The following is a 17,721-nucleotide window of genomic DNA, read 5'->3' as shown; positions in this document are numbered from 1 at the left end:
ACTCCCCACACCCTTTAATATCCGACCCAGTCCAATCCCACTCTCCTCCTCACTCCCCGTACCCTTTGATATCCCACCCAGTCTAATCCCACTCTCCCCCTCACACCCCACACCCTTTGATATCCCACCCAGTCCAATCCCACTCTCCTCCTCACACCCCGTACCCTTTAATATCCCACCCAGTCTAATCCCCCTCTCCCCCTCATCCCCCACACCCTTTAATATCCCACCCAGTCTAATCCCACTCTCCTCCTCACTCCCCATACCCTTTAATATCCCACCCAGTCTAATCCCACTCTCCTCCTCACACCCCGTACCCTTTAATATCCCACCCAGTCTAATCCCCCTCTCCCCCTCATCCCCCACACCCTTTAATATCCCACCCAGTCTAATCCCACTCTCCTCCTCACTCCCCATACCCTTTAATATCCCATCCAGTCCAATCCCCCTCTCCTCCTCCCTCCCTATATCCTTTAATATCCCACCCAGTCTAATCCCACTCTCCTCCTCACACCCCGTACCCTTTAATATCCCACCCAGTCTAATCCCCCTCTCCCCCTCATCCCCCACACCCTTTAATATCCCACCCAGTCTAATCCCACTGTCCTTCTCACTCCCCATACCCTTTAATATCCCATCCAGTCCAATCCCCCTCTCCTCCTCCCTCCCCATACCCTTTAATATCCCACCCAGTCTAATCCCACTCTCCACCTCACTCCACACCCTTTAATATACCACCCAGTCTCATTCTCCCGCTTACTCCCAATACATTTTAATATCCCACCTAGTCCTGCTGAACCTAACTTTAATCACGGTCTATCAGTCAGAACAATGCATCCTGAGTTAGTTGATCTCTGGCTCTTCAACCATCCCCCAGTCTCTCTCTCTCTCTCTCTCTGTAACACTGTCGCCAAGTCTCATTCTCTCTCTCTCTCTCTCTCTCTCTCTCTCTCTCTGTCTGAGATGCACTGACCCCTCGCGCTCTCCCCGGGCCCTCGCGCTCTCCCCGACCCCACCCACTCTCCCCGGGCCCATGCCTCAGTGCCCCATTGCGCTCTCCCTCACCCGTTACTCTGTCAGTGACCCAACAGAGACATGCTCACTCTGTCAGCGATTTCCTAAAGTGTTACGATAGCATAAGCAGGGAATCAGCTTCATGCCCATGCTTTCTTTAGACAAACAAAACTACCTCTGGACAGGGAATCCAACCACGCTCGAACTGCTTCATTCCGAAATGGGGGTGAGTCAGAGGCTACATGGGGAAAAAGGAAAAGAAATAAAAACTAATAAATGGATCAAATGAATGGGAGAAATGAATGCTCCATGCGATGTGAAGGAAGCTCTCAGACCTTCTACCTCATTCACAATTGAAAAACACAAACCTCACACAGGGATACATGGAAACACATGGGTACAGGCCCCCAACAGTAACGGGCATTCACTGCCCCCACACACACTCCGGCCCCAACAGTAACGGGCATTCACTGCCCCCACACACACTCCGGCCCCAACAGTAACGGGCATTCACTGCCCCCACACACACTCCGGCCCCAACAGTAACGGGCATTCACTGCCCCCACACACACTCCGGCCCCCAACAGTAACGGGCATTCACTGCCCCCACACACACTCCGGCCCCAACAGTAACGGGCATTCACTGCCCCCACACACACTCCGGCCCCAACAGTAACGGGCATTCACTGCCCCCACACACACTCCGGCCCCAACAGTAACGGGCATTCACTGCCCCCACACACACTCCGGCCCCAACAGTAACGGGCATTCACTGCCCCCACACACACTCCGGCCCCAACAGTAACGGGCATTCACTGCCCCCACACACACTCCGGCCCCAACAGTAACGGGCATTCACTGCCCCCGCACACACTCCGGCCCCAACAGTAACGGGCATTCACTGCCCGCACACACACTCCGGCCCCAACAGTAACGGGCATTCACCCCCCCACACACACTCCGGCCCCAACAGTAATGGGCATTCACTGCCCCCACACACACTCCGGCCCCAACAGTAACGGGCATTCACTGCCCCTCCCACCGGCCGTAGCATTAACGGGCACTCACTGCCCCCACACACAATCCGGCCCCAACAGTAACGGGCATTCACTGTCCCACACACACACTCCGGCCCCAACAGTAACGGGCATTCACTGTCCCACACACACACTCCGGCCCCAACAGTAACGGGCACTCAGTGCCCCCCACACACACCAACCCCAACAGTAACGGGCACTCACCCCCCCACACACACGCACACACCGGCCCCAACAGTAACGGGCACTCACTGCCCGCCCCCCCACACACACACTCCGGCCCCAACAGTAACAGGCACAGACTGCCCCACTCACCCCCCCACACACACACACACTCCGGCCCCAACAATAACGGGCACTCACCCCCCCCACACACACGCACACTCCGGCCCCAACAGTAACGGGCACTCGCTGTCCCCGCCCCCCCACACACACACTCCGGCCCCAACAGTAACAGGCACAGACTGCCCCACTCACCCCCCCACACACACACACACTCCGGCCCCAACAATAACGGGCACTCACCCCCCCCACACACACACACACTCCGGCTCCAACAGTAACGGGCACTCGCTGTCCCCCCCCACACACACACACACTCCGGCCCCAACAGTAACAGGCACAGACTGCCCCACACACACACACACACACACACACACACTCCGGCCCCAACAGTAACGGGCACACACTGCCCCCCACACACACACACTCCGGCTCCAACAGTAACGGGCACTCACTGCCCCCCACACACACACACACTCCGGCCCCAACAGTAACGGGCACTCACTGCCCCCCCACACACACACACTCCAGCTCCAACAGTAACGGGCACTCACTGCCCCCCACACACACCAATCCCCACAGTAACGGGCACTCACTGCCCCCCACACACACACACACTCCGGCCCCAACAGTAACGGGCACACACTGCCCCCCACACACACACACTCCAGCTCCAACAGTAACGGGCACACACTGCCCCCCACACACACACACACTCCGGCCCCAACAGTAACGGGCACTCACTGCCCCCACACACACTCCGGCCCCAACAGTAACGGGCACTCACTGCCCCCCACACACACACACACTCCGGCCCCAACAGTAACGGGCACTCACTGCCCCCCACACACACACACACTCCGGCTCCAACAGTAACGGGCACTCACTGCCCCCCACACACACACACACTCCGGCCCCAACAGTAACGGGCACTCACTGCCCCCCACACACACACACACTCCGGCCCCAACAGTAACGGGCACTCACTGCCCCCCACACACACACACTCCGGCCCCAACAGTAACGGGCACTCACTCACCCCCCCACACACACACACACACTCCATCCCCAACAGTAACGGGCACTCACTGCCCCCCACACACACCAATCCCAACAGTAACGGGCATTCACTGCCCCCCCCCCCCACACACACACTCCGGCCCCAACAGTAACGGGCACTCACCCCCCCACACACACGCACACACCGGCCCCAACAGCAGCAACCCCAATTGCCCCAGCCTCCAGGTTAGCTGGGGGCTGATCTTGCCAATCTTCTCCCTGTCTAACTCACCCCAACCAGTGCTGATTCTGTGGACTCTACCAGTGGATCAGGTCTCACCACCTCTCAACATCTCCCTCCAGAATGTCCGTCTCCTTGTGAACAAGCTCCTTGGCATCCATGAGCTTATTGTGGATGATTGCATCAACATCAAGGCTTTAACAGAAACTTGGCTGAGGGGTGATGACACCTTCTCCCTCACTGAAGCCTCCCCACCTGGCTTGCCCTGACCATCACGGTGGTGGTGTGACTCTTAACCAAATCTAACCTTCGTTTGTCCTCTTGCTCCTCTGGCAATTTCTCCTTCTTTGAGCCTTTCACCTTATTCCACCCTTCTCAACACTCATTTAAAATCTTTGTTCTCTACCACCTGTCGAGTAATTGTGTGTAATTGTATGCTGGTGGTGGGCATTAACTGGGGATTCACTTGAGCTCCTATAAATAGAAACGGACTGAAACTGTAGTTGTAGGTTAGGAGGTGTATGCCTGTATTGTGTAACTCTATAAATAAATCTCAAAGTGTGTAAAGATTAGGCTCCCTTCACCAACTGGCTTTCTGGAGTAGAACGTTGTAGCAGAGAATGGTAGCCTAAAGATGAAGATTGGCAGCAAAAAAAACATTTTTAGACAGGAAACTACAATCCTAGTAGCCATTGTAGAAAATGGCAGAAAGCAAGTTTAACTTGTCAGGGTATTATTGCCCTTCAATTTTCTCAGAGTCTGAACCATATACAATCATAGAAAGTTTAAGGCACAGAATGAGGCCCCTTGGCCCATCGTGTCTGTGTCGGCCAAAAAACGATCCACCTATTATACCCCACTTTCCAGTATTTGGCTCATAGCCCTGCAGATTACGGCACTTGAGGTGCATATCCAGACTCCTTTTGAATGAGTTGAGGGTCTCTGCCTCAACTACCCTTTCAGACAGTGAGTTCCAGACCATCACCACTCTCTGGGCGAGAAAGATTTTCCTCAACTTCCCTCTAATTTTTCCACCAATCACTTTAAATCTATGGCCCCTCTTCACTGACCTCTCTGCTAAGGTGAATAGACCCTTCACCTCCACTCTATCCAGGCCCCTCAAAATTTTGTACATCTGAATCATATGACCAGTGGAAGAATGAAATGGATATGTGGACACGGATTACGTTCCCACCATAGAGGAAACAAGGTCTGGCCTTGGTGTCAACGCTTCCTACCAGAAGTAAAATCAGAAGTAAAGTATGTTGTGAGATCGATGCCCCTCAGATGGATAGTGATGAAGGTTTGGCCCTTCTATTGGAATGCTATTTGGTGTCACCTGTGGCTCAGTTGGTAACACTCTCTCCTCAAGGTTCTGGCTTTAAGTCCCACTCCTGGGCTTGAGGACAAAAATCAAGGCTGACATTCCAGTGCAGTACCGAAGGAGTGCTGTACTGTTGGAGGTGCTGACTTTCAGATGAGATGTTAAACCAAGGCCCCACCTACTTGTTCAGGTGGATGTAAAAGATCCGATGCCACTATTTCAAAGAGGAGCAGGGGAGTCATTCCAGGTGTCCTGGCCAATATTTATCCTTCAATCAACACCACCAAAAACAACAGATTATCTGGTCATGATAACATTGCTGTTTGTGGGCTTTTCTGTGTGCATACTGTCTGCTACTTATCCTGCATTACAATGACTGCACTTCAAAAGAACATCATTGGCTCTAAAGCACTTTAAAGTCTGGTGGTCATGAAAGGTGGTATATAAATGCAAGTTTTTCTTTTTCTTGGATGCAGTTTACAAGAAAGATGATCAATTAAATGTCTATGAGGCATTGTCAGACTTCAATAGATTTTGGAAAACAGATGGTCATTCCATGGAGGAATGTATCATGGACTTTAACAGATTGGATCAAAGATTCAATTTGGGGATCCCTGAATCTGTACCAGTATTTACATTGCTGGATTGTTGGGGTTTTTTGAGCATATACATAGCAGAATAGATAAGGGGGAACCAGTAGATGTGGTATATTTGGATTTACAGAAAGCTTTTGATAAGGTCCCACACAAGAGGTTAGTCAACAAAATTAGAGCACCTTCTCCAGGGCAATTAGGGATGGGCAATAAATGCTGGCCTAGTCAGTGATGCCCACATCCCATGGATGAATTAAAAAAAGATGATGGTGAGCTGCCTTTTTGAACCGCTGCAGTCCATGTGGGGTAGGTAGACCCACAGTGCTGTTAGGAAGGGAGTTCCAGGATTTTGACCCAGTGACAGTGAAGGAACGGCGATAGAGTTCCAAGTCAGGATGGTGTGTGACTTGGAAGGGAACTTGCAGGTAGTGGTGTTCCCATGCATTTGCTGCCCTTGTCCTTCTAAGTGATAGAGGCCACGGGTTTGGAAGGTGCTGTCAAAAGAGCCTTGGTGCATTGCTGCAGTGCATTTTGTAGATGGTACACACTGCTGCCACTGTGCGTCGGTGGTGGAGGAAGTGAATATTTGTGGATAGGGTTCCAATCAAGCGGGCTGCTTTGTCCTGGATGGTGTCGAGCTTCTTGAGTGTTGTTGGAGCTGCACACATCCAGGCAAGTGGAGAGTATTCCATCACACTCCTGACTTGTGCCTTGTAGATGGTGAAAAGGCTTTGGGGAGTCAGGAGGTGAGTTACTCACTGCAGGATTCCTAGCCTCCGATATGCTCTTGTAGCTATGGTACATGTATGGCTACTTCAGTTTCTGGTCAAATGTAACCCCCAGGATGTTGACAGTGGGGGATTCAGCGATCGTAATTCCATTGAATGTCAAGTGGAGATGGTTAGATTTCTCTCTTGTTTGAGATGGCCGCCGCTCTGCCTCCTCATTAAGGAGTTTGATGCAGCTTGATGGACAAGTTGTCGCCATTTTGAACTATTGGTAGCAAACTCCTCCCAGTCATCAATGTCGATGCTGCCGCACTTCATAGAAAGCTTCTGAGTGTCTTTGAAGTGTTTTCTTTGTCCTCCCCTGCAACGCTGGCCATTTCAGAGTTGAGAAAACAGGACCTGGTGGGGAGATGGTTTTGGGCATCCGGACACAGTGTCCAGTCCATCAAAGTTGGTTTTGCAGGAGTTTTGCCTGAATGCTTGTGGAGCTGGCTTCAAGAAGGACATCATCATTTGCTCGATGGTCCTCCCATTGAATCCGGAGGATACAGCGGAGGCATTGCTGATGGAATTTCTCTAGTCCTCTTATGTGTCACTGATACACAGTCCAGGTCTCACTGCAGTACAGGAAAATGGTGACAACAACTGCTCTTTACACTAGGACTTTTGTTTACTTGCAGAGGTCTTTGTTGTCAAACACTCACTGCTGTAGTTTGTAGGATGCTGAGCTGGTGTTGCTGATCTGGTGTTGGATCTCCTCGTCAATGGTGGCTTTTTGAGAGAGGTGGCTGCTAAGGTGTGGGAAGTACTCAACATATTCCAAAGTCTCTGCTTCAACATATATGGGAGGTGGAATATTTGGCTGATCAGGTGTGGGTTGATATGTGTTTTATTTTGGCAACATTCAAGGACAGGCTGAGTCTCTTGAATGCAGAATTGAAGAGATTGGGAGTGCCTTGAAAATCTGGTGCAGAGTGGGAATGCACTACAGTAATCCGCAAACTGTAGATCATGTTTGTCTATGGTGGTTAGTTTTGGCACAGAGGCGACTGAGGTTAAAGAGCTTTCTATCTAGGTGGTATTTAATACACCAGAGGGCAGCTGATCTTTGATGTGGTGAATAACCACTGTCAGGTAGATTGTAAATCATATGGGGGCTATCACACAGCCTTGCTTGACCCTGGTCCAGATTTTGAAGGCGTCTGTTTCAGATCTCCCACTCAAAACAGTTGCAGTCATATCGTCATGGAGCAATTGCAGGATTGTGATGAAGTTTCTTAGACATCCAAATCGCTGGTGCACAATCCACAGAGCCTCACGATTTACTGAGTCAAATGATTTGGTCAGGTCGATGAATGTTCTCGACATTTTTCCTGGATTTGTCGGGCAAGAAAGACCATGTTGCAGATTCCTCTGGAAGGTCTAAAGACACGCTGTGTCTGTGGGAGGATTTCCTCAGCCACAGGAAGTAGGCGATTCAGGAGAATACGTGTCAGGATTTTCCCGCTATGGACAAGAAGGAAATCCTCAATAGTTTCCACAGCAAGTTTTATCTCCCTTCCTGAAGATAGTTACTATTAGAGTATTAGCAGCTACTGTGGATTCACAGTTGATGAGTTGTTGAAAGTGTTCTTTCTACCGATGATGGATGGCATTGTCATCCTTAAGAAGAGAGACCCCATCCTGTGAGCGAAGGGGATATTGTCCATTTGACCTTGGTCAAAGCTCAAAAAGGCTTTGCACATCATGATGGTCGGCATATTGCTTGGATCTCTTGGGCTTTCTCTTCCCACCACTTGTCCTTTATCTTCAGCATTTGTCTTTGGGTGTCAGCCTTGAGCTGTTGGAATGCTGCCTTCTTGATCTGTGACCTTGGGTTGTTCTGCCAGGCAATGAAGGCTGCTTGTTTTTGTTCCAGGAGGTCACATATTTCAGCATTGTTTTCATCGAACCAGTCCTGGTGATGATGATACTCGAACCCAATGGTATGGACACTGGAGTCTAGTACAGCTGACTTTATTTGTTCCCACTGAAATTTGGTTGGATGCATGAAGATTTTCCAGATTGGTTGTGAGCTGCACTTGCAATTCCTCTCTTCGGTCAGGCTGCTTTAGGGCTGAGACATTGATCTTCTTCCTCTTGGAATTTTGGGTCTTGCGGTGTCTTGGTGCTAGGTGGATGTTCATCACCGATCGAGCAATTCGATGATCTGTCCAGCAGGTATCAGTTTCCCGAATAGATTGAGTGATATAGACATCTTTGACTCGATCAATGACATAATCCAGGAGGTGCCAATGCTTTGATCTAGGATGCCTCCATGCGGTTTTGTATTGGTCCTTCTGGTGGAAGAGGGTGTTTGTTATAATGAGGCCACACTCAGCACACTTTGTCAGCAGGAGGACACCATTTGCATTGGCTTTTCCCACTCTGTTTTTCCCAATGGTTCCTCTCCAGACATTGGAGTCACGGCCAACCCTGGCATTAAAATCCACCAGAAGGATGATCTTCTGCTCTTTTGGGATGGCAGTGAAGATTTCATCAAGGTCAGAATAGAACTTTTCCTTAACCTCTTCATCGGAGTCAAGGGTTGGGGCACAAGTGCTGATGACGGTGGCATATTGATTATGACTAAGCTGTAAGTGAAATGTCATGAGTCTTTCATGTATACAGTTGGGGAGTATCCACCTAGATTCAAGTCCTGGGGATGGGAATGATGAGAGGGATGAATGGAATTGGATGGTTATGGCATGAGAGGGATGGCATAGAAAGGATAAAGTGGCATGGGATGGGGATTTAAAGAAGTACTGTTGCAATAAAGATACTAATTTCATCGCAAATATTTTGTGAGTCTCTGCTAGTTGTTTAATATTTCTGCCATCTCTCTATCGTTACCTCTAGTATTATCCTGTCTGTCCCTTAATCATTCTATTGCCATCCCAGCCTTCCTTTTTATATTGATGTGCCTCCACTGTCTCTAAATTGTCAGACTGATTGTCCAGTATTCAATATTGAATTTGCAGAAATTTCCTTCAATTAAATATTGGGAAGACTGAAGCCTTCAGTCCCTGCCATACATTCCCACTCCCTTTCCACTCAGTTGGTAGCACTCTCACCTCTGAGTCCGAATGATATAGGATCAAGTTCCACTCCAGCACTTGAATCTAGGTGGATGCTCTAGTGAAGTACTGAGGGAGTGCTATACTGTCAGAGGTGCCGTCTTTCAGATGAGACATTAAACCAAAGCTCCTCAGATAAAGCGATAGGGGCTTTTGGTGGGTGTGAACGGCACTATATAAATGCAGGCTTTCATTTTTTTTCGTTGATTCTATCCCTCTTCCTGGCGATTGTCTGAGGCTGAACCAGGCTGTTTGCAACCTTGGTTCTCTATTTGACCCTGAGATGAGCTTTCAACCACATATCCCTGACATCGCTAAGACCACATATTTCCACTTCTGTAACATCGTTTGACTCCACCCCTGCCTCAGCTCTTCTGTTGCTGTAACCATGATCCATGCCCTTGTTACCTCTAAAATTGACCATTCTTAACATAATCTCGACCGGCCTCCCACGTTCTATCCTCCGTAAACTTGTGGTTATTCAAAACTCTGGTGCTCGTCGCCTAACTCACACCAAATCACATTGATCCATCAGCCCTGTGCTTGATGAACTAGACTGAGCCTGGTTAAGCAGCATCTTGATTTTAAAATCCTCATCCTTGTTTTCAAATCCCTCCATGGCCTCACCCTCCCTATCTCTGTAATCTCCTCCAGCCCCACAACTTTCTGAGATATCTGTGCTCCTCTTACCCTGCCATCATGAGCACCCCCCAATTTTAATCACTCCACCATTGGCGGCCATGCCTTCAGTTGCCAAGGCCCTAAGCTCTGAATTTCCCCCGCTAAACTTCTCCCCCGCTCTACTTCGTTTTCCTCCTTAAGATACTTGCTAAAACCTACCCCTTTGTCCAAGCTTTTGGTCATCTGCCCTTATGTAGCTTGGTGTTGAATTTTGTTTGATAATGCTTCTGTGAAGAGCCCAGGGACATTTTATTTTGTTAAAGGCGCCAGTAAATGTGCTGTCAATGTGTCAGTGACAAAGCTGGGGTAAACAAACACTCTCCCTGATATCCAGTCAGTCCCAACCCCAGCTCTATCCGCGGAGCCCTGCAAGTTTATTTCCCTGCAGTGCCCATCCAATCTCCTTCGGGAATTATTCATCGTCTCCACTCCCACCACCCTTGTATGCAACAAGTTCCAGGTCATGATTACTTGTTGTGTAAAAATGTTCTTCCTCGCATCTCCCCGCATCTCTTTTCCAAAACCTTAAATCTGTGTCCCTGGTCCTTATACCATTAACTAATGGGAACAGCTTTTCTTTGTCTACCTTATCTAAACCTGTCATAATTGTATATACCTCTATCAAATCTCCCCTCAATCTCCTTTGCTCCAAGGAGAACAACCCCAGCTTCTCCAAACTAACCTTGTAGCTATAATCCCTCATCCCTGGAACCATTCTGGTAAATCTCCTATGACCCCTCTCAAGGACCCTCACATCCTTCCGAAAGTGTGGTGACCAGAACTGGACACAATATGGGATCTTGGGCTTCATAAATAGAGATATTGAGTACAAAAGCAGGAAAGTTATGCTGAAATTTGCCAAGGGCCTTGGCAACCAGAGCTTTATAAAAGTTCAGCATAACCTCCCTGCTTTTGTACTCAATATCTCTATTTATGAAGCCCAAGATCCCATATGCTTTACTGTGGGAACAGGACTGTGGGAACAGAACTATGGGAACAGAACTTGGGAACATTTAAAGTGAACTGATCAATTAAGTACTCTCTGAAAATGTCCTGCCACCTTCAAAGATCTATGCACATGTTCCCCAGGTCCCTCTGTTCCTGCACACTCTTTAAAACTATGGCATTAAGTCTATGTTGCAACTCTCTCTCCTTTCCGCCAAAATGTATCACCTCACACTTCTCTGTATTAAATTCCATCTGGCACTTGTCTACCTATTCTGCTAACCTATCTGTCCTATTACAATCAATTGGTAACATCCTCTCTGTTCACCTCCAAGTATGGTATCAATGGCAAATTTTGAAATTCTACTTTGTATTACAATATCCAACTCATTTATATATATCAATAAAAACAGTGGTCCCAGCAATCACCCTTGGGGAACACCACTATTAAGATCACCTGGTTCATGGTTTGTATTAATTTTCTAGAGATAAATTTCAATTTGGGAATTGAATTTAATGCAAGACAAATGAAAACCTGGGCGTTAGAGGTTGACAAACAAACCTGGAGTGATTACAAATCAAAGGGTGGCCCCCATGTTTATTTAGAATCATAGAACGTTTAAGGCACAGAAAAAGGCCACTTGGCCTATCGTGTCTGTGCCAGACGAAAAACTATCCACCTATTCTCATTCCACTTTCCAGCATTTCGTCCGTAGTCCTGCAGATTACAGCACCTGAGGTGCATATCCAGACTCCTTTTAAATGAGTTGAGGGTCTCCGCCTCAACTACTCTTTCAGGCAGTGAGTTCCAGATCCCCACCACCCTCTGGGTGAAAAAGATTTTCCTCATCTCCCCTCTAATTTTTCTACCAATCACTTTCAATCTATAGCCCCTCGTCACTGACCTCTCTGCTAAGACCCTTCACCTCCACTCTATCCAGGCCCCTCAAAATTTTGTACATTTCAATCTGATCTCCCCTCAGCCTTCTCTGTTCCAAGGAGAACAACTCCAGCCTATCCAATCTTTCCTCATAGCTGCCTTTTTCCAGTCCTGGCAACATCCTCGTAAATCTCCTCTGTACCCTCTCTCGTGCAATTACATCCTTTCTGTAATGAGGTGACCAGAACTGCACACAGTGCTCAAGTTGTGGCCTAACCAATGAATTATACAGTTCCAGCATAACCTTCCTGCTCTTATATTCTCAACCTCGGCTAATAAAGGAAAGGATTCCATATGCCTTCTTAACCACCTTATCGATGTGTCCTGCTACCTTCAGGGATCTTCAGGGATCTGTGGACCTTCATCCCAAGGTCCCTCACTTCCTCTACACTTCTCAGTATTTTCCCATTAATCGTGTATTCCTTTGCCTTGTTTGACCTCCCCAAATGCAAGCCCTCACACTTCTCCAAGTTGAATTTCATTTGCCACTTTTCTGCCCATCTGACCAGACCATCAATATCTTCCTGCAGTCTACAGCTATCCTCCTCGCTGTCTACCACACGTCCAATCTTTGGGTTGTCTGCAAACTTCTTGATCATGCCCCCTGCATTTATGTCCAAGTCGTTGATATATACCACAAAAAGCAGGGAACCCAGAATTGATCCCTGCAGAACTCCACTGGAAACAGCCCTCCAGCCGTTAAAACAGCCGTCAACAACTACCCTTTGTTTCCAACCACTGAGCCAATTTTGTATCCACCTTGCTGCATTTCCCTGGATCCCACGGGATTTTATTTTTTTAACCAGTCTGCCATGTGGGACCTTATCAAAAGCCTTGCTAAAAATCCATGTAGACCCTCATCTATCTTCCTGGTTACTTCTTCAAAAAATTGATCAAGTTGGTCAAACATGATCCTCCCTTAACAAATCCATGCTGACTATTCTTGATTGACCTGTGCCTTTCTATGTGACAGTTTATCCTGTCTCTCAGAATAGATTCCAATAATTTTCCCACTACTGAGGTTAGACTGACTGGCCTGTAATTATTCGGTCTATCATTCGCTCCCTTTTTAAACAGAGTTACGACGTTAGCAGTTCTCCAAACCTCTGGCACCGCACCTGTATCCAGTGAGGACTGGAAAATGATGGTCAGACCCTCTGCTATTCCCTCTCTTGCTTCTTTTAATAGCCATTTCATTTGGTCCTGGTGATATATCAATTTTCAAGGATGTTAATCCCATTAATACTTCCTCTCTCTCCATGTTTATCACATCAAATACTTCACACTCTTCCTCCTTAACTACAATATCGGCATTGTCCCCTTCTTTTGTCAAGACCGACACAAAGCATTCATTAAGAACCATACCAATATCTTCCGCCCCTACACATAGGTTATCTTTTTGGTCTTTTATGGGCCCTACTCTCTCCTTAGTTATCCTCTTCCTCTTAATGAATTGATAAAACATCTTTGGGTTCACCTTGATTTTGCTTGCATATATTTAGTAAGGTCATAATGGGAAGTGTGGAGATGATGTGTCTGCAGCTACCTCCATCATTATTATTCATATGATATCCCAGAACAAAGAGAAGATTTGGAGTTGGAAATAATTAGCTTAAATTGCCATCTGGGACATTCCATATGTACCACTTCCTATGGAGATAGATCTTGCTAGAGAGATGCCTTTTGGGGTCAGGGATTTTCTTTTGGGGCTTGTTTAGACAGTCAGTGAGTTGGATTTTAGGCAGTCAGTTGACTTTTGAAAAACTGGTTGCTTTGAAAGCAGCTGGACTCAGGAGCAGAGAGGCCATCAGGAACCAGGAATGTTTCTGATTTGAGGCAGGCCCATGCTCAAGCTTGGAAGTCCAGATTCATGAGGTGTTGAAGGTGAACTGGAGGATTTGCCTAGTTGAAGCTAGGGGGTGAATTTCTACAAAAGCTCAAATCTCAGAAGACAGTTGAGAACGTAAGGAAATCAAAGTGAATTCCTAAGAGCTGTGGTGCACTTTCGATTGGTCCCAGAAGTGAACAAACTGCCAAGATCCTGTAACGTATGGGGAAAACTCTTGGGTTGGAAGTACCAGTCAAACGAGGGTGTCCCGTTGAATTTTAGAGTTTAAAGTATTTACCTTCATGTTCTGTTCAGATTTTAAGTTTAAAAAATGTGTTTCCAAACAGTAGTGTTAAGTTAGTCGTGTTTTGCTCTGTTTAATTCTTGAAAGATTTTTTGTTTAAAACGTGAAATCTTGTGCATATTTCTTTCAGTAATATCTGGGAATTCAACTTTCTCTTTTTAAAAGTTAACGGTCCTAAACTGGATCATAACACTAAAATAAAAGCAAAATACTGCAGATGCTGGAAATCTGAAATAAATACAAGAAATGCTGGAAATACTCAGCAGGTCTGGCAGCATCCGTGCAGAGAGAAGCAGAGTTAACGTTTCAGGTCAGAGACCCTTCTTCAGAACTGACAAATATTAGAAATGTAAAAGGTTTTAAGCAAGTAAAGTAGGGGTGGGGCAAGAGATAACAAAGGTGAAGTTGTTGATAGGACAAGGTCACAGAGAATAACTGACCATAAGGTCATGGTACAAAGGTAAACGATATGTTAATGGTGTGCTGAAAGACAAAGCGTTAGTACAGAGAGGGTGTGAATGACTGTAAAGCACAAAGCACTCCAAGCACAAACATAAAAAACACATTAAAAAAAACAAAACAGTGGGTAAGCACAGTGGAAACAAACTAAACAAACTGAAAAACCTAAAATAAAATAACCAAATAAAAAAGGAAAAAGAAAAAATAACTAAGCATAAAAAGGGGGAACCATCATGCTCTGAAATTATTGAACTCAATGTTAAGTCCGGCAGGCTGTAGCATGACTAATTGGTAAATGAGATGCTGTTCCTTGAGCTTGCGTTGATGTTCACTGGAACACTGCAGCAATCCCAGGACAGAGGTGTGAGCATGAGAGCAGGGGCGGGTGTTGAAATGGCAAGCAACCGGAAGCTCGGGGTCATGCTTATGGACTGAGCAGAGGTGTTCCGCAAAGCGGTCTCCCCAATGTAGAGGAGACCACATTATGAGCAGCAAATACAGTATACTAAATTGAAAGAAGCACAAGTAAATCGCTGCTTCACCTGAAAGGAGTGTTTGGGGCCTGGGATAGTGAGGAGAGAGGAGGTAAATGGACAGGTATTACACCTCCTGCGATTGCAGGGGAAGGTGCCGTGGGAAAGGGACAAGGTGGTGGGGGTAATGGAGGAGTGGATGAGGGTGTCGCAGAGGGAACGATCCCTTCGGAATGCTGACAGGGGAAGGGAGGGGAAGATGCGTTTGGTAGTGGCATCACGCTGGAGGTGGCGGAAGTGGCGGAGGATGATCCTTTGGATCTGGAGGCTGGTGGGGTGGAAAGTGAGGACAAGGGGAACGCTGTCGCAGTTCTGGGAAGGAGGGGAAGGGGTGAGGGTAGAGGTGCGGGAAATGGGCTGGACATGGTTGAGGGCCCTGTCAACCACAGTGGGGGGAACCTCGGTTGAGGAAAAAGGAAGACATATCGGAAGCTCAGTTGTGGAAGGTAGCATCATCAGAGCAGATGCGACGGAGACGGAGAAACTGGGAGAATGGAATGGAGCCCTTACAGGGGGCAGGGTGTAAAGAAATGTAGTCGAGGTAGCTGTGGGAGTCGGTGGGCTTATAATGAATATTCGTAGACAGCCTATCCCCAGAGATGGAGACAGAGAAGTCGAGGAAGGAAAGGGAAGTGTTGGAGATGGACCATGTGAAGGTGAGAGAAGGGTGGAAATTAGAAGCAAAGTTAATAAAGTTTTCTAGTTCCGGGCGGGAGCAGGAAACGGCACCAATACCGTCATCAATGTACCGGAAAAAGAGTTGGGGGAGGGGGCCTGAGTAGGACTGGAACAAGGAACGTTCGACATATCCCACAAAAAGCCAGGCATAACAGGTACCCATAGCAACACCTTTTACTTGGAGGAAGTGAGTGGAGTTGAAGAAGTTGTTCAATGTGAGAACAAGTTCAGCCAGGCGGGGGAGGGTGGTGGTGGATGGGGACTGGTTGGGCCTCTATTCGAGGAAGAAGTGGAGAGCCCTCAAACCATCCTGGTGGGGGATGGAGGTGTTGAGAGATTGGACGTCCATAGTGAAGAGGAGGCGGTTAGGGCCAGGAAACTGGAAATTGTCAAAATGACATAGGGCGTCAGAAGAGGTGGGAAGAGACTGGACCAGGGGAGAATAGAGTCAAGATAGGAAGAAATAAGTTCAGTGGGGCAGGAACAGCCTGAAACAATGGGTCGGCCAGGACAGTCCTGTTTGTGGATTTTAGGAATGAGGAAGAAGCGGGCTGTCCGCGGTTGCGGGGCTATGAGGTTGGAAGCTGTAGAGGGAAGATCTCCAGAGGAGATGAGGCCAGTAACAGTCCTGTGGACAGTAGCTTGATGTTCAGTGGTGGGGTCATGGACTGCTACTTTGGAAGCAGTTCAGAGAAGGTTTTCGAGACTAATACACAGATTGATACATGGCAACACAATATCGTTGCTATAACAAAACTTGGCTTAAAGAGAGGCAAGAATGGCAGCTCAACACCCCTGGATATACAGTTTTCAGCCGGGAGAGAGAGGGAGGTAAAAAGGAGTGGTTGTGACATTATTAGTTAAGAACATAAGAACTAGGAGCAGGAGTAGACAATTCAGCACCTCGAGCCTGCTCCGCCATTCAATATGGTCATGGCTGATCTCAACTCGGCCTCAACTCCACTTTCCTGCACGTTCTCCATAACCCTTCAACCCGTTACTAATTAAAAATCTGTCTATCTCCTCCTTAAATTTACTCAATGTCCCGGCATCCACCGCACTCTGGGGTAGTGAATTCCACAGATTCACGACCCTTTGAGAGAAGTAATTTCTCCTCATCTCTGTTTCAAATCTGCTACCCCTTATCCTAAAACTATGACCTAGATTGCCCCACCAGAGGAAACATCCTCTCTACGTCTACTTTGTCAATCCCCTTAATCATCTTGTATACCTCAATTAGATCTCCTCGCATTCTTCTAAACTCTCGAGAGTAAAGGTCTAAACTGCTCAATCTCTCTTCATAAGACAAACCCTCATCTCTGGAATCAATCTAGTGAACCTCCTCTGAACTGCCTCCAATGCAACTGCATCCCTCCTCAAGTAAGGGGACCAAAATTGTACGCAATACTCTAGGTGCGGCCTCACTAATGCCTTGTCTAGTTGCAGCAACATTTCCCTACTTTTATACTCTATTCCTTTAGCAATAAATGCCAAAATTTCATTTGCCTTCCTTATTACCTGCTGTACCTGCATAATAGTTTCCTGTGATTCATGCACAAGGACACCCAGATCCCTCTGCACCGAAGCACTCTGAAGTTTCTCTCCATTTAGATAATAATTTGCCTTTCTATTCTTCTGACCAAAATGGATAACCTCACACTTATCCACGTTAAAATCCATCTGCCAAATTCTGGCCCATTCACCTAACCTATCCATATCCATTTGTAAATTTCTTATCTCTTTATTGTAACTTACTATCCCGCCTATTTTAGTGTCATCTGCAAATTTGGCTACAGTACCTTCTGTCCCTGCATCCAAGTCATTTATATAGATTGTAAATAGTTGGGGCCCGAGGACTGAATCCTGTGGCACCCCACTAGTTACATCTTGCCGACCAGAAAAGGACCCATTTATCCCGACTCTCTGTTTTCTGTTGGTTAGTCAATCCTCCATCCAAGCTAATAAATTGTCCCTAACCCCATGTGATCTTACCTTGTGTATTAATCTTTTGTGCGGCAC

General features: G+C 47.3%; 1 protein-coding gene across 6 annotated transcripts in view; it reads right to left on the bottom strand.

Moving 5' to 3' along the window:
• LOC137379759 (protein-methionine sulfoxide oxidase mical3a-like) overlaps window positions 1-17,721 on the bottom strand; it is a 1,360,716-nt gene that overhangs the window by 129,235 nt on the left and 1,213,760 nt on the right. For 5 of the 6 annotated variants that reach the window (XM_068051091.1, XM_068051094.1, XM_068051096.1 and 2 more), the window contains one exon: window positions 1,190-1,252. The exons of the other annotated variant lie outside the window; for it this stretch is intronic. In XM_068051091.1, coding sequence (XP_067907192.1) covers window positions 1,190-1,252 — 63 coding nt within the window. The remainder of the gene's footprint in view (window positions 1-1,189; window positions 1,253-17,721) is intronic. 6 annotated transcript variants of the gene reach the window in all.

The sequence above is a fragment of the Heterodontus francisci genome, chromosome 18 (assembly GCF_036365525.1).
Source record: "Heterodontus francisci isolate sHetFra1 chromosome 18, sHetFra1.hap1, whole genome shotgun sequence".
Lineage (NCBI taxonomy): Eukaryota > Metazoa > Chordata > Chondrichthyes > Heterodontiformes > Heterodontidae > Heterodontus > Heterodontus francisci.
This window is presented reverse-complemented; position numbering and strand designations above follow the sequence as displayed.